The 27482-nt window shown below is 38.9% G+C and overlaps 1 protein-coding gene across 1 annotated transcript in view; it reads left to right on the top strand.

Moving 5' to 3' along the window:
- The window catches only part of LOC115210884 (PRA1 family protein 3), a 78006-nt gene extending 68417 nt beyond the window's left edge, over positions 1 to 9589 (top strand). Inside the window, exons 3-4 of the mRNA XM_029779654.2 lie at positions 5878 to 6632; positions 6939 to 9589. Coding sequence (XP_029635514.1) covers positions 5878 to 6014 — 137 coding nt within the window. The 3' untranslated portion in view covers positions 6015 to 6632; positions 6939 to 9589. The remainder of the gene's footprint in view (positions 1 to 5877; positions 6633 to 6938) is intronic.
- The last annotated feature ends 17893 nt before the right edge of the window (positions 9590 to 27482 follow it).

The raw sequence follows: 27482 nt of genomic DNA, 5'->3' as shown, positions 1-27482 counted from the left end.
TTATACGTGTATCTATATTGTTATAATTGTCATTTTAGTAAATAAATAAATAGACATATGCCTAAAAGTTGATGAATACCACCTATTGATCCCCTTCATTTTCTTATTACTCTCTCTATATATATATGTGTGTGTGTCTGTGTCTGTCCCCTCCCCACCATCATCTGACGACTGATGTTGGTTTGTTTATGTCCCCATAACTTAACAGTTCAGCAAAATAGACCAATAGAATAAGTACTAGGCTTGTAAAGAATAAGTTCTGGGGTCGATTTGTTCAACTAAAGGCAGTGCTCCAGCATGGCTGCAGTCAAATGACTGAAACCAGTAAGCCGTTCACAGGAGAAATTTCCTTGCTGTAGACAAATGTGTGTAGCGAGAAATTTTCTCCATGAGGAAACACAGATAATGACTCGTTTACAAATTGAAATTTGTGTCTGGCATATTCAAACTGGTAAGGACATTACATTTATGCCCATCACTGCTTAGCACTCCCACCTCATAAAGATAGTTGTGATTGAGCAAGGGTGGGTATGTGTAGACACAAGTTGAGTGGTCAGTGTATTGGGTTTAAGGAATTTAAACTTTCCCATGCTTTGACCAAGATGCTGTTGGCTACTTGAATATACTTTAAACAAATGAAATACCAGTAATAATCATCATCGTTGTCATCATTTTACTTTAGCTTTCCATAGTGGTATGGATTGGCTGGGTTATTATCCAAGACAATTTTTTAATGGCAGTTGCTGTCTCTAAAGATCGTTGCTCCTATATGTTATCCAGCTTGGTTTCTACAAATGGATGTTCTTCTCGTTGCCAAAGTGTACTGGGTACGTTTTCTCATGGCTCTAATACCAGAGTACTCATCCAAGACCAAAGAGGGAAATAGGAAAGGGAGCAATGACAGCTGAAAGGCCAGAAATTAGTGGTTGAGTGGTGAGGGTAGGAGAGTAAATGTCCGGGGTAAGACTGCATCCGGTAGTTAGAGCTTGGTATGGAAGTTCCAGGGTTTCTAAGGGTGTGGAACCACCTCTTGCCACTATTGTTCCTAGGTCTACTCAGACCCAGGGTAGTGGCACCTGTCAGGGTCTCAGCTATGGGTTAACCAGTATGGATACCACCCACTTCAAACCCAGGCTACATCTTCTCCAATAATTGGTGGTGACTTGGTCAGCAGGTCGTCTGCGACAGTTGACAATCAACAGCAAGTGGAGGCGCAATGGCCCAATGGTTAAGGCAGCGGACTCGCGGTCAGAGGATTTCGATTCCCAGACCGGGTGTTGTGTGTGTTTATTGAGCGAAAACACCTAAAGCTCCACGAGGCTCCGACAGGGGGTGGGGGTGGCAACCCCTGTTGTACTCTTTTGCTCCAACTTTCTCTCACTCTTTCTTCTTGTTTCTTGTCCCTGACTTCCTATGTAACCGCTGAGCCTGGATGTGCATTCATCCATCCGTCGATGCTCTCGGTGTCGGGGATTGACCTGCTTTCTCTTCTGCGGGTCTTACAAATAGCAAAGGACCATGTTTCAGACTTCTCCCACTACACTCTGGGATGAAGACCGCTTCGCTCAACAAACAAACAAACAATCAACAGCAAGATGAGCTGCCATGGATCGCACTAACCCAAAGTGTGTGTGCATGTGACTGGGGACCACATATGAACTTTTATTTCCACTGAAACCCCAAATATGAACAACGAATGACAACTGCGGCTATGGTGTCCGCACTGTCAGATGTGCTTGGTCTCCCAGTCGGGCATTTGTAAAATTTTCAAGCTGGATTTTTGGGCAAGAGGCAGAAGCATTATTTTACCTGCTGGAACGTTAGGGCTGACCATCAGATGTGGTCAGTGTTTGTGAGGGACATGGTGAACTCATTGGTCAGAACCAGCTCAACCCACCTCAGGTGAATGCTGCCACAAATACAAATTGTGAATATAGAGAGTATCTCAGAATGGGTGAGAGGATGGAAAGAACAAGGATATGATGGGCAAAGGTAAGATTATTTGGAGGGTGGACTTGGTAGAAGAGTGATTTGCAAAAGCAGAAGTGAGCAAAGATAAGGGTAGGTGATAGGTGGCAATAGACGTGGCCCAGAGTGGAGAGAATGCTGGCTGGTAGTATAGCAGGGTAAAGTTAGTGTATTTGCATAAGAGGGTAAGAGTGGTCCACTGCAGCCTCTTATTTGGTGGGGTCAGAGTGAAGTAAAGTGAGTGGTGCGGTTTGCATAGGTGGTGGGGAAATGAGAGATGGAGGGCTACGGAATGATAAGGAGACAGGAGCTGTGAAGAGGGAAAGGGAGCAATAGGTATATGAGAAGGAGTGATGGGGAAGCAAGATAAGATTGGCAACTTTGTGTGTGTATATGTACATACATCATCATCATCGTTTAACGTCCGTTTTCCATGCTAGCATGAGTTGGATGGTTCGACCGGGGTCTGGGAAGCCAGAAGGCTGCACCAGGCTCCAGTCTGATCTGGCAGAGTTTCTACAGCTGGATGCCCTTCCTAATGCCAACCACTCCGAGAGTGTAGTGGGTGCTTTTTACGTGCCACCGGCACAGGTGCCAGGCGAGGCTGGCAGCAGCCACGATCGGTTGGTGCTTTTTACGTGCCACCGGTACGGAAGCCAGTCAAGGTGGCGCTGGCATCTACATATATGAATTCTAAACACAAGCCTTGTGTCAAGGTGTATTTTGTCATGGTTGGGCAGGCCTTCTGTAGCACTGTATATCACCCATTATTAAGGTCCACAGTCATCTCCTCCCTTCTGAGTTCGGGTAGCTAGCATCCGAAAAAATACTTCCAGCTCTGTACATTTTGAGTTCGAATCCTACTAAGGTCAACTTTGCCTGCCATCCTTTTGGGGCCAATGAAATAGTACCAGTTAATTAAGTATTGGGATCAATTTAATCAACTTACCCTTTTTGACAAAAACTACTGGCTAAGGTGGCCTAATCGTTAGCACCACCGGGCGAAATGCTTAGTGAAATTTCATCCATCATCACATTCTGAGTTCAAATTCTGCAGAGGTCGACTTTGCCTTTCATCCTTTTGAGGGTCAGTAAAATAAGTACCAGCTGAGTACTGGGGTCGATGTAATCGACTAGTCCCCCTTCTCCAAATTTCAGGCCTTGTGCCTTTAGTAGAAAGGATTATCATTATCATATCTAGCAGTTTCATTGCTGACATTTGCTTCCTCAGCTATTTGCTTTTTAATGCTCTCTGATGAATTTGAAGCCAGACTCAGTACATCTATTGACTGTTTATTTATTTAAGTTTTTTTTTGTTTTTATTCAAGAGTTTGTTTTAATGGTTTTAATATTTATTGCCTTTCTAATAGAAAGGGAATAAATTAAACCTCTGCATGGCAAGGTGGGGTTGGTTGGGTAGGGTAACTTTTTTTTTCTTCATTCAAACTGGTGGCTTCTTAATTTTGGCAAAAAAAATAGTTTTGTAATACCAGCCTTGCCACTATTGTATATAAATAACTACCTTGACAGGAAAGGGGTTTTTTTTGTCTTTTTGTTTTGCTTTGTTTTTAAACCAAAGAGTGTAACTTGAACACACACTGATACTGTACAAGGAGAAAACATGTCAGTGAAAATTAATTTATTTTATTGCCTAGACAGTGGAGGAATCTAATAAATATGCAGATAATATGGAAATCATTAACGAAATTGGTAGACTATTGGTGTGGAATTGTTTAGAAGTTCAGAGATGGCAGCAGTGTGAAGTAGCGTTGGTTTGTATACACAGCAGTAAGTGATCCAGAAATGGAGTGAGTAGACACTAGTTTCGAGTGTGATGGTGATATCCTTATTGTTTCATGTGGCTGTATGGTAAGAAGCTTGCTTCCCAACCACATGGCTCTCGGTTCAGTCCCACTGCGTAGCACCTTGAGCAGTTCATCATCATTGTTTAACACCCGCCTTCCATGCTAGCATGGGTTGGACGGTTCGACCGGGGTCTGAGAAGCCAGGAGGCTGCACCAGGCCCAGTCTGATCTAGCAGTGTTTCAACTTTTAATATAGCCTCAGGCTGACCAAAGCTTTGTGAGTGGATTTGGTAGATGGAAACTGAAGGAAGCCCATCTTGTATATGTGTGTGTGTGTGTGTGTGTGTCTTTGTTTCTGTTTGTCACTCACCATCACTTGGCAAACGGTATTGATGTGTTTACATCCCTATAACTTAACAGTTCAACAAAAGAAGCCAATAAAACAGGTACCAGACTTCAATAAATGTACCGAGGTCAATTCAATTGACTAATAATTCTTCAAAGTGCTGTCCCAGCATAGATGCAGTCTAATGACTGGAACAAGTAAAAGATAAAAGACCATGTGGCCATATAGTTATATCATCATCATCATCATCTTTTGATGGCCGTCTTTCATGCCAGTATAGGTTAGACAGTTTGACAGGACTTGAGAAGTCAGGGACATTATTTACATTTGACAGATATTTGTCCTCATCTTGTTTGTTGCTAACATATTTTGGCTGATATACTCTCCAGCCTTCTTCAGGTGTCTTGGGGAAATTTCGAACCTGGGTTCTCATTCTCCAAGACACCTGATGAAGGCTGTTAACAACAAACAAGATGAGGACAAATATCCATCAACTGTAAATATTGTACATAATTCCTCACCTCTTAAATATAGAACTGTATTTGTCAGAGGACATGTTCTGCTCCAATTGTTTTGATATGGTGTCTGTAGCTGGATGCCCTGCCTAAAGCTGACCACTTTACAGAGGGTACCAGCTGCTGTTTCATAACACCAGCACTATTGAGGTCACCATGTGGCTTGCAAAACTAAGATCCCCTTCAACTAAGTGTAACTGCAGAAGAGGAAGAGGTAGCTTTATGCCAGTTGTTGAAAGCTTCCAGTATGAAAAAAAGGAAAACAGAATAGGCTTCTTGCTGCAAAGTAACAGTTCTTAGCCTTTTTTTTTTTTGTCTGTGGAATCCCTTTCATTCCTATTTTACTCTACTGGGCCTCCTTAGCCATTCAATGTATATATATATATATATATATATATATATATATATATATAAAAACCCTGTGTTTTTATAATTAATTATTATTAGGAATTGTATTTTAAAATGTATTTGGAAATTGTAGTTGTGACCCTCGTGCCAGTGGCACATAAAAAGCACCATCCAAATGTGGCCGATGCCAGTGCTGTAAAAAGCACCATCCAAATGTGGCCGGTACCAATGCCGCCTTGACTGGTTTTCATGCCGGTGGCACTTAAAAGGCACCCACTACACTCTCAGAGTGGTTGGTGTTAGGAAGGGCATCCAGCTGTACAAACATTGCCAGATCAGATTGGGACCTGGGGCAGCCCCCTGGCTTCCCAGGCCCCAGTCAAACCGTCCAACCCATGCCAGCATGGAAAAAGGACGTTAAATGATGATGATGATCATCATGATCATAGAAGTATAAACAACAAAATCTTACACGGAACCCAACTTCCCCCAAAGGCCATATAGACCCCAATTGAGAACAACTGCTGTTGAGGAAATACATTGATGCTTACATTATGTAAGCATGGGAGCAGATTCTAAAAGAAACTAAAAAAGGATTATTTTCAAACATAGCACTTCTATTGTTTGTTTTTTTTATAAGCTAGCACAGTGAAACTATAATAATGTTTGATTTCCTGCTTGTGTTTTACAGAAAGCCTGGATTTAGTCAACAGCTATGTAACAAGAGATTCAATGTTAATCGTTGTGTTTACCATTTAAGATCAGCCCCTTTATTTAATGCTAATTTTTAACTGCAGTTTGAAATGTTTTTTTTTTTTAATCTTCTGGTCAGTTTTTTCCTCTTTCCTATGTTTTTTAAAATAGAAATTTAACTCATCTTTCTTTAATTTTCCAGTAATTTTGCTACATGCCTCTCTGAGAATGAGAAGTATAAAGAACAAATTGGCAAACAAGATGGAATATATTGGCCTGAAGCGAAGTCCTATGGGGATCATATTGGAAGGATTTGGTCAGGATCATGAATCAGGATAATTAAAAAAAACTTTTAAAAAACTTGAAAAAAAGCAAAAAATTGGCTTTCATATTCCTGTACAGAACCTTTTATTAAAGCCACAAACATGTCCAGTAATTTTCACAATGAAGTTTAATTTTTTTTTTTTAAGAGTGAAAAATATTTGAAAAAAATTGTAAACAAAACTGTTCAAAAACTTGGGAAAAAAATATATATATAAAAAAAATGGAAAAAATTAATTTGGAACAAAATTCCTGATAGAAGTGTTATTTTGATGGAGTTGAATGGGGTGACTTGGGAAATCAAAAACAAAAAAAATGAAGAACCAGTTGATTCTCTAGTTATATTTCCATGTTACTGGTTACTAAACAAATATTCCTTTGTGATATCTTTTTACTCATATCTCTCTTCTTCCTTCTAAAACACAGGCTACATGCAAAAATATGCACAACACATGACCTATAACACTGACATACACATTTGATTTTCATACACTAAAAGCAAAAAAAAAAAAAATGCTCATCAAACAAACAGACATACAGGTACACATAGTGTCCCTTACACAAATGTTCCCACTTGAAATGACACTACCTTCAAGTATATATATAGTGTGTGTGTATATATATATATATAATACAGTGTACATTTAAACACATAAGGAATCCACTCGTGGTATTCAACACACTAGAAAGAACAGCTAGGTTCCATAACCACAAAATTAGGAATGAAAGGAAAAAAATAAAAACATTTTACCATTTAGTTTCCTGGTTATGAAACATAGCTGTTCTTTCTAGCGTGTTGAATCCCACGAGTGGATTACTTATGTGTTTAAATGTACACTGTATTTTATGACTAATACATAGTCTTTGGACTAAATTTTTACACGTTAGGCCACTGGAAGTGAAAATTTCTATTAATTTCCATTTCTCTTTGATATGATTAAGTATATATATATGGCAAATGAAAGACAGAATATGGAATATACAAGAGTTTATTATTAATCAGGACAATTGTTTCGACACATCTAGCATCACCTGACGAAATACATCTGCACCGCCGGATGCTCCTGAACCAGTTGTTGAGTGTCCCACCCATGAGGGATCGACGTTAGATGTGTCATAACAATTGATGTGATTCATAATAAATTCTCGTATATTCCATCTTCCGTTTTTCATTTGCCATATACATAACGATCACTGTGAAAAGTGACCGTGCTTTACCAGTAAGCTACCAGGTGTAAACCATTTGTTTTATTATCCAATATATATATATATATACACACACACACACACACACTATGTAGTTGTACTTGTTATACAGGCTGTAACAGCTGTGCTCAAGGTTTCCACAAATAAGCCCATTCATTGTAATACCTGTATGCTGGTATACTGTACCACATTTATGTTCTGAGATATATTTGTATGTGAACATAGGGATATGGCCACATACAACAAATGCATAATACTGCTGTAAACATCCACAGACACTCACACACAAACACTTTACACACACATATGCGCACACACACACACACACTCCTATAGAAACAGCCTCATTCATCACCCTATATAAACATCTGTATATCAAAATGAGGGTACACCCCTATATAAACAGCTATACATCGACATTCAGGTACACTTCTATATAGACATATCTGTAAAGCAACATCCTGACATATCCGTGCATTATTAACATATATATATAAAGTGGATCTGCCTTCGGTTTCGAAGCTGAGTGCTTCAGTTGCTCATCCAACTGAGCTACAAGCAACCAACTGGCTGAGTGTTCCACAGACAAATGTACTCTTATTGTAATCCTTTGGAAGAATCAGCATGACACGATGATGTGTGACAAAGCTGGTCCCTTTGAATTACAAGTATAGTCCATCCGATGAGCTTCCACACAGTTTCCATCTGCCCAGTTTCACTCACAAGACTTGGGTCAGCCACAGGTTAAGGTAAAAGACACTGGCCCAAGATGCCATATGACGAGATTGAACCTGGAGGCCTCACGATTGCAAAGCAAACTTTTTAACCACTTGGCTATGCCTGTGCCTATAATTTTTTTTTTTTTTTCTTACACATGCACATACATTTACACACTCCTACGACACAAACCTGTAGACATTCCCCTCCACAGATGCATTTGCACTTGTTTATACACACACACACACACACACACACACACTTTGCAGACACACACACACATATACAATGCATATGGTATTGATCTATTTTCAATTATCTTGTTCATCCTTCCTGTTTCTTGAGCCTGAAATAGGCTTTCTCTCTCTGTATTCTGTTTCCACCGATGTTGATGATGCTGATTCTCTTACGCTAAATGTAGTCAATGGGTGTTTTTTTTTTTTGTTTTTTGTTTTTTTTTTTCCTCTTCTAAATCTGAAAAAGTGAATATAGCAGAAGTTTAGACATAAACAGATTGCCCCCCACCCTTTTTTTTTTTTTTTCACAATTCTATTTTTCTGCTAGTTTTTCTTGTTCAGTTCTTCAGTGAGATCATTGATTTCCAAAGATGTCTTTTTCTTTCTTTTTCTCTCTCTCTCTCTCACTCTCTATTCATATTGAATTATAATTTCCTTTCATTAAGTGTTGACGCTGATTGAGTTTGCAACTATGTTAACTTAAACCCTTTTGATACCAATGCACCCGAAACTGTCTCTGGTTTTATAATACAAAGTTCCTGTTTTAAAGCAATTTAAATTAAAACCTACCATCAAAATTTCATGTTTATTTATCTTACAAACACTTGCTTGGTAATGGCAAAGTTATTTTACTAAATCCTTCATTACTTTCAAAACTGACTGAAACAAAGTGTATTTCAACAAAAATATGGTAACAAAAGGGTTGATGCATCTACCTATGATCATGATGGTAACGCTAATACTTTTAATAACAGCTACTTTAAGTTAGCTGGTGTTTATATGGTGGTCAGTGAACTTTTACCAAAAACTGACCAGTGAAAACTTTTTTTTTCTTTTACTTTTTTTTTTTTTAATATTTGGCTGCAAACACAAAAATGGCTGCTACTAATGTTAAAATCATGAAGAAAAGCAATTAGGTACACCGTTTACAAAGACTATGGGAGATTTTGAACTATTATTTTATATTCTACCCTTATTGTTAGTCTTTTCGTTCCTAAACTCATCTATAATTGATCTTCAGAATTTGTCTGGTTTATAAATTTTCTCTCTGAATCTATTTTTGCTGATATTGTTTGTTTCATTTATTTGTATTGTTTAACCAATTCCCAGAAGGTCCAGCTTCAGTTGATTTTTTTTTTCTTTTCTCCTTTCTTTTATAATTTTTTTGTCTTGTTTTTATCCCCATTTCATTTCTTTTTTTTTTTTCCTTTTTTTTTTTTTTGAAAAGGTTTAAATGATACAAAATATTTGAATTCTTCCAAAATCATCATTCAAAAGTCCTCTATTTTTTTGGTTTTCATTGTCTGTGTTTACATATTTTTCCTTTTTTTTTTCTTCCTGACAGACGCCTGTTTTATACACAAGTCTTTTCTTCTTCAAAACATTACCCATATCAGTGATGTTCAGCTGAAATAAACTAAAGATTTACACAGATTTATTTTCTTTTCTTATTTATTTTTTTAGAATTTTATTTATTTATTGCATGCCAAAACTGACCAGTTGCTCTTCACATTCTTCTACTGTCAAAAGATCCTAACACAATACTTAGGATATTGTTTTCTGTACACTGTCCTCAGTTCTTTCAAATTCTGTTTTGCTTTTTGGTGGGTGATGGGATCTCAGGCCAGTACCATGTAAAAAGCACCCAGTACGCTCTGTATAGTGGTTGGCATTTAGGAAGGGCCTCCAGCCATAGAAACCATGCCAAAACAGAAATAGAGCCTAGTATAGCCCTCTGGCTCACCAGCTCCTGTCAAACTGTCAACCCATGCCAGCATGGAAAATGGATGTTAAATTATGTTGATGATGATGTGTTGGAGAGGGACAATTACAATAATAAAAAAACAAATTCATAAAAATTTTTAATTCTCTGATTGAAATTGAAAAAACAATGAAATTCAAAGAAATATCTAAGCAGTGTAATATCCAAAAACAACAAAAATAAACTTAAATAATGCAATGTTTTAACCCTTTCGTTACCAACCTGGCTGAAACTGGTTCCAGCTCTGTAAAGTTCTGAATTAAAATCTTCCACGAAACCTTAGTTATCATTAAGCTAGTGTTAGGAATATAAATTGTGACTAAGTTATTTTGCTAAATTCTTTCTTATATTTAAAATTAATTGAAAGAAACACAGAGCATCTCAATAGAAATATGGTAACAAAAGGCTTAACAAATGATCAATTTAATCCTTTCGATACCAACCTGGCTGAAACTATCTCTGGCTCTGTAGTACAAATGTCTTGTTTTCATAAGTTCTGAATTAAAATCTTCCAAACCTTAGTCACAATTTATGTTCCTAACACTAGCTTAATGATAACTAAGTTATTTTGCTAAATTCTTTCTTATATTTAAAATTAATTGAAAGAAACGCAGAGCATCTCAAAATAAATACAGTAACGAAAGGGTTAAAGAAGGCCAAAGTATCACCACCCTTGTTGTTTTAACATCCAGTTTTCCTTGCTTGCTTGTATTGGATAAAGCTTTTATTGAGGCAGATTTTCTAGTGCCAGGTGTCAGGTAATATTTCCCTATTGCCAGATATGTTATCACAGAATATTGGAAACGAATGATGACACTGCTTGTTTAAGTCACTCTCGTTTACAACTCTATCGTGCAATATCACAAACAAGCAGACTCAAGCATACACACTTGCTTGCGCACACACACACACACACACACATCAGCAAAGATTGTTGGCCAACGGAATGTATGTAGAATGGTTACTTGGTACTTACATGATCATGAATGGTATTCTTAAACTGAAGAAAGAGTTGTATTGTTGAAACATGTATATTCATTTTCTTTCACTGATAATGATTAGGGAAAATGTTATTCCAATGCTTTCCATGAATGAGAGACCAGTTTGTGTGGGAGTTCATTTATTTATTTATTTATATAGGAACAGTAAACATCAGCCATTGATCTGAAGGGAAAGAAAACATGGGTTACCTTAGTTAACTGATTTTGTTACTAATTGAGCAGCTAACTGGCTTCCATGCCGGTGGCATGTAAAAAGCACCATTCGAGTGTGATCATTACCAGCGTCGCCTTACTGGCACGTGAAAAAACATTCAAGCGAGGTCATTGCCAGTGCCGCTGGACTGGCTCCTGTGCTGGTGGCACATAAAAAGCACCATTTGAGCGTGGCACGTAAAAGCACCCACTACACTCTTGGAGTGGTTGGCATTAGGAAAGGCATCCAGCTGTAGAAACTCTGCCAGATCAGATTGGAGCCTGGTGTAGCCATCTGGTTCGCCAGCCCTCAGTCATTCGTCCAACCCATGCTAGCATGGAAAGCAGACGTTGAACGATGATGATGAGCACAAATTGTTGGAGTATTGGTAAAGATGGCTGTTTTATTTCATGACAATTTATAGCTAAATCTGGAAACATCTCCATCACCGTGTATCAGTGGTTCTCAACTGAAGGCCATATGACTCCTAGGGTGGTAGATCTATGAAAAAATGTTAATTTGGATGTGTCTCTTGCAAGAAACCACCAAATTTCTTTTCTCTAATGTTTTACATACTTCAGCATACGCAATGCATCAAAAAAATAGAATAGGAATTTGGATAAAAGTATCCATAAAACTAGTTTTCAAACATTCAATGGCTTTGGGGTCCACCAGAATAGAAGAGTAACCAAGGGGGTCCATGGGAAAAAATGGTCAAGGATCATTGCTATATGTTTTCAAGGAACAGCTTTAACCCTTTCATTACCAATCCAGCTGAAACCGGCTCTGTTTCTGAGTACAAATGTCTTGTTTTCATAAGTTCTGAATTAAAATCTTCCACCAAACCTTAGTCACAATTTATGTTCCTAACACTAGCTTAATGATAACTAAATTATTTCACTAAATTTTTTGTTGTATTTAAAGTAAATGAAAGAAAAACAGAGCATCTCAAAATAAATACAGTAACGAAAGGGTTAAGCTAAAGAATAAGCTTTTAAAAAAAAAACTACTCAAGAAATTTACAATGATTTATGTGTATAAAGAATAATTCTGTAAAGTCGATGTTCCATGGAGTCAAGAAAATGGAATTTTCTCTCAGACCAAGATTTTATTTCTAAATATCAATGTTATGTTCTCCCTACAGTTTATAAATTTATCTACATTTAAATAAACCAGTTACTTCATTACAATCATCATCATTTAATGTCCATTTCCCATGCTGACATGGGTTAGACAATTTGACGACCCAGTGATGCAGAGAACTGCACCTAGCTCCTCTGTTTTGGCATGAATTTTATGGTCAGATACCCTTCCTAATGCCAACCACTTTACAGAATAGACTGGGTGTTTTTCAAGTGGTACCAGCACCATCACAATCAGATTTGGCATGGTTTTTATGGCCGGATGCCCTTCCTATTGTCAACCACTTTACAGAGTGGACTGACTCTAAAACTGAAACTGAATGTACAAACAGTAGCTGCAAATTTATTAATAGACTTTTAACTTTATAGTGTTGGTGCCACTATAAAATGTAGTCAGGGTGCTGTAAAGTAGTTGGTGAATGAGCTGAGACCGATTGAGAGGTCCGCTTTAGCCTTGTCAAGGAGTTGACAACTTCTTCAGGGTTAGTAACAGGATAAAATGCATCCAGTACACTTTGTAAAGTGGTTGGTGTTAGAAAAGGTACCCAACCATAGAAATGAAACCAAAAATTAAACTTTGGGCAAGATGTGTTCCTCTTGACCTTTCTAAGAAGGCAGTAACTCCCAATAAGAACCAACTTGGACTGTAGCAACCTTTCCAACCTATGCCAACTTGGAAAACAGATATAAAATGATGGTTATGCAAAAAGTATAGATAGATCGGTAGCTACTACTCACATTTTTTTTTCTCTCCTTGTTTCTTTCTGTGGAAGAGCGTAGGCGCGAAACGTTAAAGACATTTTCAATTCCTGAGCATTATACTAATACATCTGTTTGTTTTCTACACCACCTGTCTTTGTTTTTTGTTTTTTTCATGAATATATATATATACATGTGTGTGTGTGTGTGTGTATAAATGTTTGCGTCTGTGTTTGTCCCCCCCCCACCATCGCTTGACAACCGATGTTGGTGTGTTTACGTACCTGTAACTTAGCAGCTCGGTGAAAGAGACTGATGGGATAAGTACTAGGCTTAGAAAGAACAAGTGCTGGTGTCGATTTGTTCAAATAAAGGCAGTGCTCCAGCATGGCTGCAATCAAATGACTGAAACAAATGAATGAATAAAAGAATTTTATATAGAACTGTAATATTCCAGCTTAAAAATGTGTATCTGAGTTAAATCTGAGAAATACAGAGCATCTTTTTAAGTCTGCGTTCTTGTTTGGAGTATTCTTTGTTACAGTATTCAAGTTATAAGTCTTAAAATTATGCCAAAAGTCTAAGATAATCAGACTTACTTTTTCTTTAAAATGCTTCACTGAATAGAAACAATTTTAATTCAACTAATTTGTTTATTTTCTAAGGTTTATATTTTATCCTTTCTCTAACATCGTTAATGTTGATTTAAATTAAGCTGAAAATTTCTCTTGATTCTACAAATATTACAATATATACATATACTTCTATCCTTGTTTATCAAAGGGGTTTGGTTAAAAAGGAAAAGCTGGTAAAGGAATCATCTCTATGCACTTTGTAAATGGAACAAAATAATAGATTCATTGCTACCAAAATCATGGCGCACAGCCACAAGGCCTCTACCATCATCTATTTTCTTGATCTACTTTTTCCAGTAGAAAACACACTCATCTGCATCATTTGTTGGGATCAGGCACCTCCATATTTTCTCTGTTCACTGGTGACGTGTTGATGAGTCCGAATACATAAATCCTTATATAAAATATGCAAACGAGAGATAATCAGTCCATTCTGTGATAAGCATAACATGGTTCACAACTGAGCGTACTGTTTTATCCTGGGTCAGTGATAAACAAAGCTACATATATTTGACTATCTTGGATTTTTATGAGTGTATATAAATATATAAATATAAATTTATAGCAATAAGATAGTGGAAAAACTGAGCTATGATATTTTTTCCGTTTTTGTCAAGTGGTTCATGCTGTTTTTCATTTTTTTTTTCTTTTATCTGAATTTGTATCTCAATTTAACCCTTTCAATACCAATCTGCTTGAGACCACCTGCAGTTCTGTAATACAAAATATCTCGTTTTACAGGATTCATATTAAAAAAACCTTCCGTCATAATTTTATGCAAGACTCTTGTTATATCCCTAACGCCAGCTTAATAATGGAAAAGTTAAAAATCCCTCCAGATCTCTCATTATATGAATTGGTTTTTAATTAAAATGTATAAATTTAAATTTTGTTCATATTGAATAAATATAAAAGGATTAGACTGTTAGATATTTTTTTAATAATTTCACTAATGTGTGTGTGTGTGTGTGGTACTAAATGCATAATTATAGTTATATTATTATTGTATGCTTTGGCCTGTATTTATATAAAAAATGAAATAAAAAGCTTGAGCTTCAAGCAGCCGTGTTTGCACGTGTTGTTCACAAAAGATTCTTAAATGCAAGAGCATAACGGTGAGCGTTTCCTTCAAACTTACATTTCATATTTCAAAAAATATTCAGACAGTGACTATTGCAAAGGAAGTCAGGATAAGTTTACCAGCTGATGATCAGAAAGGAGCAACTTGGAGTACTGGAAATCGGAACCTTTCAGTTATAATATATTAAAGAATAATCTACATTTGTATTGAATTCACAAAAACTGTTACTCAGAGTTTCTACTGAGTTCTGTAATTTGTTGCTTCTGGTGAATCAACAGAGATTTATATATATACAAGGTGTTCAAAAAGTCTCTCCGCAGTATTTTATTGCAAAATAAATATAAGATGGAATAAGACTACAAAAGAATATATTAGACTTTACAAGACTTTAAAAAACTTTATAAGAGGTGATGAAAGTTTCATCCTTCATTTTCAATACATAAATTGATTCTTCTACACATGTTTTGAAATACATCTTGGAGAGTCTGATGTGGTATGAACCATGTGAAGGTTATGATTGTGTCTTTTAGCTCATTAATGGTTTTCGGGATATTCTTGTACACTGATCCTTTACTTGCTCCCTAGAAAAAAAACTCTGGTAGTGTTAAATCAGGTGATTTTAGTGGCCTTGTCCCTTCGAAATAATCCATTCACTGCAGAGAGACTTTTTGAACACCCTGTATATATATGTGTGTATATATATATATAATAATAATGATAATATTAGGGAGTATAACTCCAAACTTACAGGGAAAAATTCAATTTAGTAATAAATCAAATTTCACAGTATAAATATATAAATTAGAGATAAAACCACTATTATGCAACTCAAACAGTGATAGACGTAAACCAATACATAAATAACAAATAATATATATATATTACGGAGATGTACTCGCATAGCAAGTAATTTGATCTGAGATCGTGTGCTGAAACGAAAACAATTGCAGCGTGGAAGGTGTTTATAAGCCATTTAAGAAATATATAGAAATAATTTTTTTTTATAATATATAACTTATAACCAGATCTCAAAAAGTATAAAATATATATATATACATACACTCACACACACATATATATATATATGAATGTGAAGTGCTTTTGTCAAAAAATAAACTCCACTGGTACTGGTACACTCAACACATTGTAATTTTGCTTTTGTTCCTGAATGATTTAATGTATGCATACTCTGCTGAACAGAATGATAAGTAAAGTTGTCAGGGCTGTTGCTCTACTTTATGATTAATTAAATAAACATAACATTTTTGTCCGGGCTATTTCCAATCCCTTATTTTGTCGAAATTGTTTTCTGATTTATGATCTCTGGTTCTTCTACACTGATATAACCAAACTGAAATTAAAGATTCTGATTCTGTTGTAAGACAACAGAGCGATTCTTTCAGATGTTGCAATTTTCTGCTGAAATGAAATATTTTATTATACAAATTGTTTGTTAAGAAACACAAGCCATTCTGTCTTTATAGTATCATGGTGGTCCCAATGTTGATGACAATAAAACTGCTTTTAATGTTACCTGCATTTATAAATGTCTTTTCTTTTCTTTTTTTTTTTTTCCTTCTTTTTGCTTTGTTACTTTTTGGGTCTGGAGACATGTTGCAGTGCTCTTGGCACCTTTGCAGGTTCTTTAAGGTTCACGATACTGATACCTATTTCTTTACTACCCACAAGGGGCTAAACACAGAGGGGACAAACGAATTAAGTCGATTACATCGACCCCATAGTGTAACTGGTACTTAATTTATCGACCCCGAAAGGATGAAAGGCAAAGTCGACCTTGGTGGAATTTGAACTCGGAACGTGGCGGCAGACAAAATACCACTAAGCATTTCGCCCAGTTTGCTAACATTTCTGCCAGCTCACCGCCTTTTGATTCATGTTACTGATACCATTAATATTTCTGTTGAAGCTTTGTAAGTCAAGGGAAGGAATTCCAGAAGGTTAACATTCTGGTAAGGAAAGACTAAGAATAATAATTAGTGTATAGCCAGAGAATGGGGTGAACACAACAAGAGGAGGAGAGACAAAGTTGGGAAGGAATACCTGAGTGGTGATATAAGCTCATCCAGCTCTGAGGAGCAGAGGTCATTATAGTAATGGTAGAAAAGTCAGAGGCAAGAGGCAGCACTCCTGTGGTCCAGAGTCTGGAGAGTGTCTGTAGGTGACTTAATACCTTATATATTAGGTTTAGGAATAATTTGTGAGTGCTTTTTGTTTTGTTTTTTTTTTCAAATTTATTTTAAACAAAAAAATCAATCAATAATATACTCTCCTTTGTTGTTTACAACTTCCTCCCATCATTCAATAAGTTTTTTGATCCTTTGCTATAGAAATCTCCCAGTCTTGACTCAAAGAATTCGTCTAACCAAGCCCTCAATTCTACATCATTATTGAACGATACGCCATGCAAAGCATTCAAAAGCAGTTGAAAGAGATGAAAATCCAACAGCACCAAGTCTGGAGAGTATGGAGGATGAGGTAGCACTTCCCATTCAACTTCTTGAATCATGGCTTTGGTCATATTGGCAATGTGAACCTTGCCCATGGAGTGAAGGTTATTCACCACAGATTTTTTTATCACAATCCATCTGCTCCACCAATTCTCTGGCTGTTTGATGTGGAAAACCCAATAAATGAAGTGAGTTCATGGCTTGCGGGATGGTCTGCTGGGCTTACCTCAGATCATAGGGCGACCTTGTGTACTTGAGGAGACCTATTGAGTCAAGTACATCAACATCAAAATAAAAATCAAAGGCAATTGTAGTTGTGACACCCGTGCCGGTGGCATGTAAAAAATACCATCCGAACGTGGCCAATGCCAGCACCGCCTTGACTGGCGTCCATGCTGGTGGCATGTAAAAGGCACCAACCAATCATGGACGTTGCCAGCCTCCTCTAGCCTCTGTGCCGGTGGCATGTAAAAAGTACCCACTACACTCACGGAGTGGTTGGTGTTAGGAAGGGCATCCAGCTGTAGAAACACTACCAGATCAGACTGGAGCCTGGTGCAGCCTCCTGGCTTCCCAGACCCCGGTCAAACCATCCAACCCATGCTAGCATGGAAAACGAGTGTTAAACGATGATGATGATAATGACGATGAAGTTGATTCAATTGCTTTTCATCGAACTCAGTTGCTCAACTATTGTGTGATCTGTCCTTGAGGTCAAAATTCCCATTTTTGAAGCACAGAAACCAATGACAGGCAGTACTTTGAAGCATTGCTCCTTCTCCACACACAGCACAAATCTCATGAGCAGTTTCAGCAGCCTTAACACCTCGATTAAATACAAAAAGCAACTGGTGTCAAAAAGGCTCAGTTTTGTCCATTTGACATTCCATTTTAATGATCTAAAAATACACAAAAGTCAATAAAATTAAAAAATCAAAACACACTATCTTGTAGAGCCAAAAACTTTGTTTTAAATAACATAAAACATTTTGTTAATCCATTTTATTTCTGTGTGCATTTTTAAAGTTGAAAAAAAAACCCTCATGAATTATTCCTCAACCCAACATAATCACCATTTAATAAGTAACACAATACATATATATATTTGATCCCTTCATGGAATCATTGATAACTTATCACCTCACAGCCCTTCTGTTGGTGTCACTTAAAAAGAACCCAGTACACTCTATAAAGTGGTTGGCATTAGAAAGGTTATCCAGAAAACCATGCCAAAACAGACAATAGGAGTCTGGGCAGCTTGCCACCACCTGTGAAACCACCCAACCCATGCCAGCATGGAAAACAGATGTTAAATGATGATAATGATGAATTAATAAAAAATTTCTTCATTTAAAATGATTCCTTTGTCCTTTTGTGTTGTTGCCACTTTTAATAAGAAATATTTAGAGAAACTTACTGAAAATGCTTAACACAATTGATGAGAAACAATAGAAATATTCATATTATAGTCTTTTCTCCTCTAGGCAGAAGGCCCAAAATTTTGGGAGAAGGTGCCAGCTGATTAGATCGAACCTAGTATGTAACTGGTACTTAATTTATTGACTCCAAAAGGATGAAAGGCAAAGTCAACCTCAGATGAATTACCACTAAGCATTTCGCCCAGTGTGATAACGATTCTGCCAGCTCACAACCATTACGTCATATTATATTGATAGAGCCAAAATACCAAACCCTTGGTTAGGCAGAATATTTATTTCTTTATTGCCCACAGGTGGGCTAAACATAGAGGGGACAAACAAGGACAAAGAGATTAAGTCGATTACATCAACCCCAGTGCAAAACTGGTACTTATTTAATCGACCCCAAAAGGATGAAAGGCAAAGTCAACCTCGGCAGAATTTGAACTCAGAACATAACGGCAGACGAAATACCTATTTCCTTACTACCCACGAGGGGCTAAACACAGAGAGGACAAACAAGGACAGACAAATGGATTAAGTCGATTATATCAACACCAGTACGTAACTGGTACTTATTTAATCGACCCCAAAAGGTTGAGAGGCAAAGTCGACCTCGGCAGAATTTGAACTCAGAACATAATGGCAGACGAAATACCTATTTCTTTACTACCCACAAGGGGCAAAACATAGAGGGGACAAACAAGTACAGACAAATGATTAAGTTGATTACATCGACCCCAGTGCATCACAGGTACTTAACCCTTTAGCATTCAGATTAATCTGCAAATGTAAAGCCTGTTTAATTATATTGTTTTAAATTACTTGTACAGCATCTTGTAACTCTGAGATTTTGATGATGTCCCTGTTTATTTTTAGAATGACTTTGTAGGGTAGGTGTGAGAGGTTAGAGCTGGCTAGTTTGAGCATAAAACAGGAAGACAATTTTGGCCTGATATGGCCAGTTTAAACACTAAAGGGTTAATTTATCGACCCTGAAAGGATGAAAGATAAAGTCGACCTCGGCGGAATTTGAACTCAGAATGCAGCAGCAGACGAAATACCGCTAAGCACTTCACCTGGCGTGCTAACGATTCACTTGGCCTACCCCTATTCCAAGGGACATAGTCACTCTTTCTTACTCAAGGAAGTCAATCTTCAGTATTGATATTTTTCATTCTATTTTTTATCAAATTCATTCTTTATCTTCACTGAAGGAAACTTAATTCTAAAATAATATAAAAATGGAAGTGTAGGTGTGGCTGGGTGGTTAAGAAGTTCACTTCCCAACCATGTGGTTTCAAGTTCAGTTCTACTTCATGGCACTCTAGGCAAGTGTCTTCTACTATAAACCCCAAGGCATACCAAAGTCCCAGGAGTGAAGTTTGTATGCAAACACAGAAAGAATCTTGTCATTCTACATTTTTGTGGAAGGCATATCAACAATATATTTTTATAGGAAGAAAAGAAAGAAAAGAAAAAAAACATTAAACAGATGTAGGTGTGGCTGTGTGGTAAGAAGCATGCTTCCCAACCTCATGGTTCTGGGTTCAGTCCCACTGCATGGCACCTTGGGCAAGTGTCTTCTACTATAGCCTCAGGCTGACCAAGGCCTTGTGAGTGGATTCGGTAGACAGAAACTGAAAGAAGCCCGTCGTGTATATAAATATACATATGTGTGTGTGTCTGTGTTTGCCCCCCAACCATCACTTGACAACCGATGATGGTGCATTTAGATCCCTGTAACTTAGTGGTTCGGCAAAAGAAACAGATAAAATAAGTACTAGGCTTACAAAGAATAAGTCCTGGGATTGATTTGTTCAACTAAAGGCAGTGCTCCAGCATGGCTGCAGTCAAATGACTGAAACAAATAAAAGAATTTAAAAGTTCAAATTATTGAGAAAAAACCCTATAACTACTTCAGCAAAGAAACAAAAAAAAAAATGAAAAACAGGGAGAGAGGCAAGCAGCAGAAGATATGGGAGAGGAAATAACAAGTTGTACTCTCCCAGAGTAAATGGTATGTTTGGCCACACCTCATGGACATAATTGCTAAGGTGTTGCCCTGGAGAATGGCCAGCAGCACTTATTGCAACAGCCATCCCATCTTACGGAGCTCGTTTCTTAGATGGACCATAGTTATCCTGGTTTTGTGGAGGAAATCAGTAGTGCAGGGGCTGAAAACACCTGAGGCCCCAATGGCAACCAGCACAGACTGATGGTGACTAGAGATTGGAGGACTTAGATTTTGCTGGTTTAGGCTTTGTGGAACATCTAATATAGATTACAAATGACACAAGAAAGTTTCTTTTGAGACATAAAATTAATTTCTGAAGGTTTTATATTTCAACATAAATGCTAATATCTCCCATGGTATTACTTGAATCCATTTGCTGCTGTGAGATGGTTTATCGTGAGTGTCTACTGGGTTTCGGATTTCTAGAAAATGAAATATCAAAAGTTCAAATTCAAGTGTGTTATGGAAATTTTCCATTATTAATTTTGTCTTTTCTAGTGTCAGCCATTTCGTGTGTGTGTGTGTGTGTGTGTGTGTAAGCATGTTATATACATGGAATCTTCTCAAGCTGTTTCTGGACCAATGTCTGTGAATACATACAGACACTCACACACATGTACATATAACTGCGCTCTGTTGGTTAAGATCACAAGCGTTCCAGTTGATCTGATCGACAGAACCAGCCTGCTCATGAAATTAACACGCAAGTGGCTGATACACATACCCTTAATGTAGTTGCCAGGGAGATTCATTGTGACACAAAATGTGACAAGACCATATTGCTAAAATTGCCAAGAAGGCTGAGGGTGTCTTGGCATCACTCACCAAGTCCTTTGTGAGCCGCTCTCCAACTATCTATCTGCAGCTTTATATAGCTATGGTGCAACCTCACCTAGAATTTGCATCACCGGTCTGGAACCCCTATCTTGCCCAGGATATTAATAGTCTGGAAGCCGTTCAGCGACGTGCAACCAAGAGAATACCCTCCATCAGGCATTTGCCATATTCTGAACGCCTTACTTCCCTGGGCATGGATACATTGAAACTCTAATGTCTGGCAGCTGACTTGGTAGACACCCATAAAATTATTAACCATCTTACTAACAATAACTCTGAGCACCTTTTCAAACTCCACCTGTCTAACACCCGTGGACATGTTTACAAAGTCAGAAAACAGCACAGCTCCCATGACTTTCGGAAACATTTTTTCATGCTAAGAGTTGCTGAAGCATGGAACAAAATGCCGGCATCAGTTATTAGTTGTCGGAGCACTGCATCCTTCAAAACTTCCATGCTTCCTGAGATTCGCCAATACTACACCTGATTTTCTCCCCTCCATACACACGCAAGCATGTAGCTGACTCATTCACTGTTCACTTTCCAGTCATTTGTACATTACTGCATATGCTTTATACGCACTTTTGACAAGTTGTGGTGCACCTGAGCACTGTATACAATAATTTCATTATTACTACTACTACTACTACTACTACTACTAACTACTACCACTACTACTATTATTACTATTACTATTATTATTATTATTATTATTATTATTATTATTATTACTATTATTACTATTATTATTATTATTATTATTATTATTATTATTATTATGGATAATTTCCAAAGGTCCCTCGCCTGGCAGTGCTACCGAGGGGCTCTGCCTGTTCGGGATAAACTCAACCGGCACGGAAGTGCCGTCAGACGGGCCTGCCCGAGGTGCGCCCAGGACGATGAAACCGTTCTGCATGCACTCGTCCAGTGCCCGAATATTGCTGAACTATGGGTTTATGCCGAACAGCTACTGTCGCGTATAGGACGGATCAACTATCAGCTGAATCCATAGTGAGAATTGCCCCGCCGACCTCCTTTAACCGGGAGGGCAATGCAGTTTTCCTTTGCCTAGTGGTTATAGCGAAAGAGGTGATATGCTGGACCCGTTTGAAAGGGCTAAGGTCAGACAATTTCCTCTTTGCCGAAAGCCTCATCAACTTTTTCAAGTTTCGCTTGAAAAGGAAAGTAGAGAGTAGAGAGGGAAGTGATGTCTGATAGCAAGTTTATTGAAAGGTGGGCGAATGTCGCAAGAATGGCCAGTATGAACGGACCAATTCTGAGGATACGCCTGTGAAAATTAAAAGGAAATATAAAAGGAGAAAGGGGCTCTCTACCCACCTTTTGGCCAGGCTCCCGTGGAGTTTATGGGTTTTTCCACGAGTAACCTTTCGAAGCGCCTCCCCCCTATTGTTACTTACATTTCGTTGTTATCCTGCTTTTGTACACGGACTTTTTCAAACGGACAAAACCCTTTGTAACTTTCGTCCTGTGTTTTATCCCTTTATGTTTGGTATTTAACTGATTTTTGTTAGCCCTTGTGGCCAATAAACGAATTATTATTATTATTATTATTATTATTATTATTATTATTATTATTATTATTATTATTATTCTATGTTTGACTTTTGCTTTATATTTGTACAAGTTGGCTCCAAGTCTCACCCAGAGACCTCAAGAGACAACAGGGTTGGAAGTTCATGTTGTTGTTATGCCTAGTGTGCCATATATTTGGGGGGTGGGGATGTTGTACTAATGAATGTCTAAAAAAAAAAGTTTTTTTTTTTTTTTTTTTTTTTAAACCGAAATTATGGTTGTTTTAAACCTTGAGGTTACATAGAGAGTATTTTGCGTAGGATATGAGCAGTCCCATGAGCACTATCTTTTGAACTTCTGCCATTTTGGGTTTCCTGGTATCTGAGTTAGGTAGCTATCAGCCCCTTTTGCTATCATTCCCAGGGCACCTATGACAACAGGTATTGTTTAGTCTTCAGCTTCCACATTTTGCTGATTTCTATTTCAATGATCTTTATATTTGCTCAGTTTTTGGTAGGTCCTGACAGATACGTTTATATCGATTGGGACAGTCATATCAATGAGGAGGCATGTTCTTTGTTTGAAGTCTTTCAATATGATGTCTGGCCTATTTGCATCTATCTTCCTGTCAGTTTGAATGGTGAAGTTCCAGAGGAGTGAGATGTGGTCATTTTCAAGCACTGGGGGTGGTTTGTGTTCCCACCAGTTTTTTTCATGGGGCAAATCCAGGTTTTTTATATATTATTATTATTATTATTATTATTATTATTATTATTCTTTCCGACGCCGATGGACGTACGTGAATCAGCTCTGTGAGTTTTGTGCCAATTTTATTGGAAATTTTTTAATAGGTTTGAATATTTTTAATATTTTTGTAGCCAAACCGACCGGCTTCTTGCGGAGCCTCGTCGGTTGGGCGAAATTTTGCCCCTTCGGGGTGAAATTGCTCTTTATTACATTGAAATTGACATTTTTATGCACACACACATTTACAAAATGGCTTTAAAACGAGCTGCTGGCTCTTCCCTCCTTCTTGCAACACCCCCTCCACAAGAACAAAAGGCAACGTCACGGGTTACGTACAACCCATTTCAAGCCGTAAAAGGCAACAAGATCCTCCTTCCGAACCGGAGAGCACGCGCTCGGTTCAAAAGGAGAATGCAAGCCAGGACGTCGCGTTCGACGTCACTCTTGATTTCCCTCCTCTGCCTTCAACAAGTGATGCTGTACCGAAGAGGGAGGAAAAGAAACTTATAACAGACAAAAATACAGACAAGAACCAACAAAAAATGTAAAAAACTCTAACGATTTGCTTCTGCTGCGAAGCAAATTTCGGAAGATGTAGAAATAACGATGGAGGACATAAAGATGGCACAAGATTTGTTGAGAAAGGAGGGGAACAGTGTTTCCTCAACACACCTCAACAACTCACACAAGAGACAAACAAAAGAACAATCTTTTATAAAGTCTTCGAAAAGAAAACTAAAAGATTGTTAACGCCACACCACAACAGTTAGAGATGGCTCTGAAGCCCATTTGGGGCCAGAAGAGCTATGTGACAAGAGGGAAGCGATTTGGAACCGTGGAGGTTCGCTTCCCAACAGAGGAGCTTGCAAGGGCGAACGCCATTTCGCCCTTGCAAAATGAACATTTGTTCCTCCCGACGTACCTCGGGCGTAAGGTACAAAAAATAACTATAAGCACAATACCCCCCGAACAGAAAATCTCATGGCTAGTGGCGGCTGTCCTCTATGGCATAGAAGACACTGCCACTATTCTGAATGTTCGGAGGGTACGAGAAAAGAACTGGTCAGGCATGGGTATTCAACTGCTGGTACAGATCCAGCAGAAAACATCAATGCCATACCTGACTTTGTCATCTTGCTGGATGGGACAAGGCTAAATGTTATTGTAGAGGGGCGAAAGCCAAAATGTTTCCTCTGCAGTAGCGAAAGCCACCTAAAAAGGACTGCCCATTCAAAAAAAGAGAATGGAGGAGTATAGCAAGAGGCAGCAGCAACAACAACAACAACAACAACAACAACAACACAAGCAACAACAACAGAAACAACAAAAACAGCAGAAACACCAAAGGCTGCCACACCACCAACACCATCACCAACACCAGCACCAAGACGAACAACACCACCTCCAACAACAAAACAACCAACACCAAACAACACCGACAACCACCACCAAACCAACACCGACACCAGTACCTCGAAGGTCGACAGCAGCGACATCAACAGTAACAGGAGCAGCGGCACCACCGATACCGGCGGAACCAGAAACTTTTCGTCCTGCTACTGAAGCAGACCCCTCAACCATTCCTTTGCCGGATGAAGAGATCTCGGATTGTGCGAGCTCTGATTCCAACAAAGGAGAATGGAACATAGTGCCTCCAAAAAAGAAAAGGAGGAAAAAACAAAAAGATTTACAGGGGAAACACGAACAAATAGTACTTCCCAACATCAACAACAACATCAACAACAACACACCCCCACAACAACAAACAACAACAACAACAACAACACTTTCGACACCACTACTGCCACTACCACAGACACAAACAAACACAGACACAATTACAGACACGATTACAGCAGTGAATACAAGAAACCAGGAACTGGTTGAGTATTTGAAAAACAAAACAAGCACAAACATTACAGATTTCATAATACCTACACACAACACACCACCAGCACACATTCTCACAATAAAAATAAACAAAACAGTTTACAACGAAATAAAACAAATATTCCCTAACGATGTGGGATCGTTAGGGAAAAGTTTCTCTCAGAAACTTTACAAAAATATCATTGAAGCACCCGTGCAAAAGCACAAGGGAGCCACCCCCACCACCAACAACAGTAAGTAGAGCCTTTTTTCGCATTTTTTTTCCCCTAACTTTTGAAACATGGCAAATCTTAGAATCGGTTGCTTGAATGTGAGAGGCCTCGGGTCACCTTGGAAACAGGGTCACCTGTTAAACGACCTGAGGTTTCATGATGTGGATGTAGCAGCCATCAGTGAAACCAGGCTCTCCGACCCGCAGGAACTCGCAGCCCTTTTCGGCGGATACGAGATATTACTATCTCCGTGTCGGCCGGGAGCGGGCGGTGGTGGTACTGCGGTGTTGTTCGGAAGGGCCTGGACCTGAAAATAAGGACAGTCTTCTTGGATCCGGAAGGTAAGTTGGTGGTCCTCGACGTGGACGGTAGTGACGGCGGTGCTTTCAGACTGCTGGCTGCCTACGCTCCGACAGGAGCAGGGCAGTCGGATTATTTCAAACGTCTGGAAGTTTTCCTGGGAACGTCACGCACTCTAGTACTAGTTGGGGATTGGAACGCTGTCTTAGACGAACGTTTCGATCGGTGTGGGCAGGGGAGCGTCTGATAGGAGAGGGGGAGGGTGCAAGAGCCTCGCCAACCTACTCGGCCGCTTTCAGCTGTCCGACAGGTTTCGACTAGACAACCCGAATGTGCCAATGTGGACTTGGACAAACCGCATCGGGTCGTCTAGATCGTACTTAGATAGAGTGTTTTGTAGGCCAGCGGATAAGGACAGCGTAGGGTGTCCACAATTCCACCTAGTCGAATATACGGACCACAAATTAGTGATCTGTACGGTCGACTTAGATAGGCTACATAGACAGGGACCCGGTTACTGGAAGCTGAACGCGTCGTTAACGGCGTGCAAAGCTTACAGAGACCGGATTAGTTTACTAGTTAAGCGGGCGCTCACGGGGGCAATCATCAACAACAACTGGTGGTTTGCCCTCAAGAGAGCAATTAGAGTAGAGTCGATTAGGTATAGTAAGACTCTAGCTATTAAACGTAGGAAGAGAGAGCGGGATTTAGTTAAGAAACTAGACGAGGCTCTTGACACTGGCATCGCGACCGACGTGTTGGCGGCAAGGTGGGCCTCGACCAACACTTCGACGCCAAACACGAAGGCTGCGTTGTCAGAGCTAAGGCACGTTCGCTAAGCGGGGAGGGGACTAGAGCCGCTCGATGGGCCCGCGTGGCGGAGGCGAAGCGAGGCAACAGAGCAACCATTCGGTCTTTGGTGGACCAGAACGGGCGCGAGGTTACCCAACCGAAGCAGATGTGTACGGTGCTTCAGCGGCACTTTGCTCAACTGTTTGGGACGAGCGGTGGAACGGACACCAACGGTACAGACTTCGGTGTGTACTGGACGGACTGCCGCAACTCTCGGACAGCGAGGCAGAGTGCTGCGAAGGACCGATATCTGCCTGGGAAGTACAGGAAGCGATGAAGAAAGTTGCACGAGAGGTAGATTGCCGGTTTGGATGGTCTGCCCTACGAGCTTTACTTTTCAATGCCAGACTTGTTTGCGGACCTGTTGGCAAACGTCTACTGCAACTGGCAGCAAAACGGGAGAATTCCTGCTTTTGTCTGTCGAGGGGTGGTGGCATTGCTAAAGAAGGACCCAAACAAGGGGGACGTTATAGGGAATTTCCGGCCCATCACTCTGCTCAATGCAGAGTTGAAGATTTTGGCCAAGGTGCTAGCCAAGAG

Source organism: Octopus sinensis, linkage group LG4, assembly GCF_006345805.1.
Source record: "Octopus sinensis linkage group LG4, ASM634580v1, whole genome shotgun sequence".
Lineage (NCBI taxonomy): Eukaryota > Metazoa > Mollusca > Cephalopoda > Octopoda > Octopodidae > Octopus > Octopus sinensis.
The sequence above is the reverse complement of the archived record's forward strand: the minus strand, read 5'-3'. Positions and strand labels throughout refer to the sequence as shown.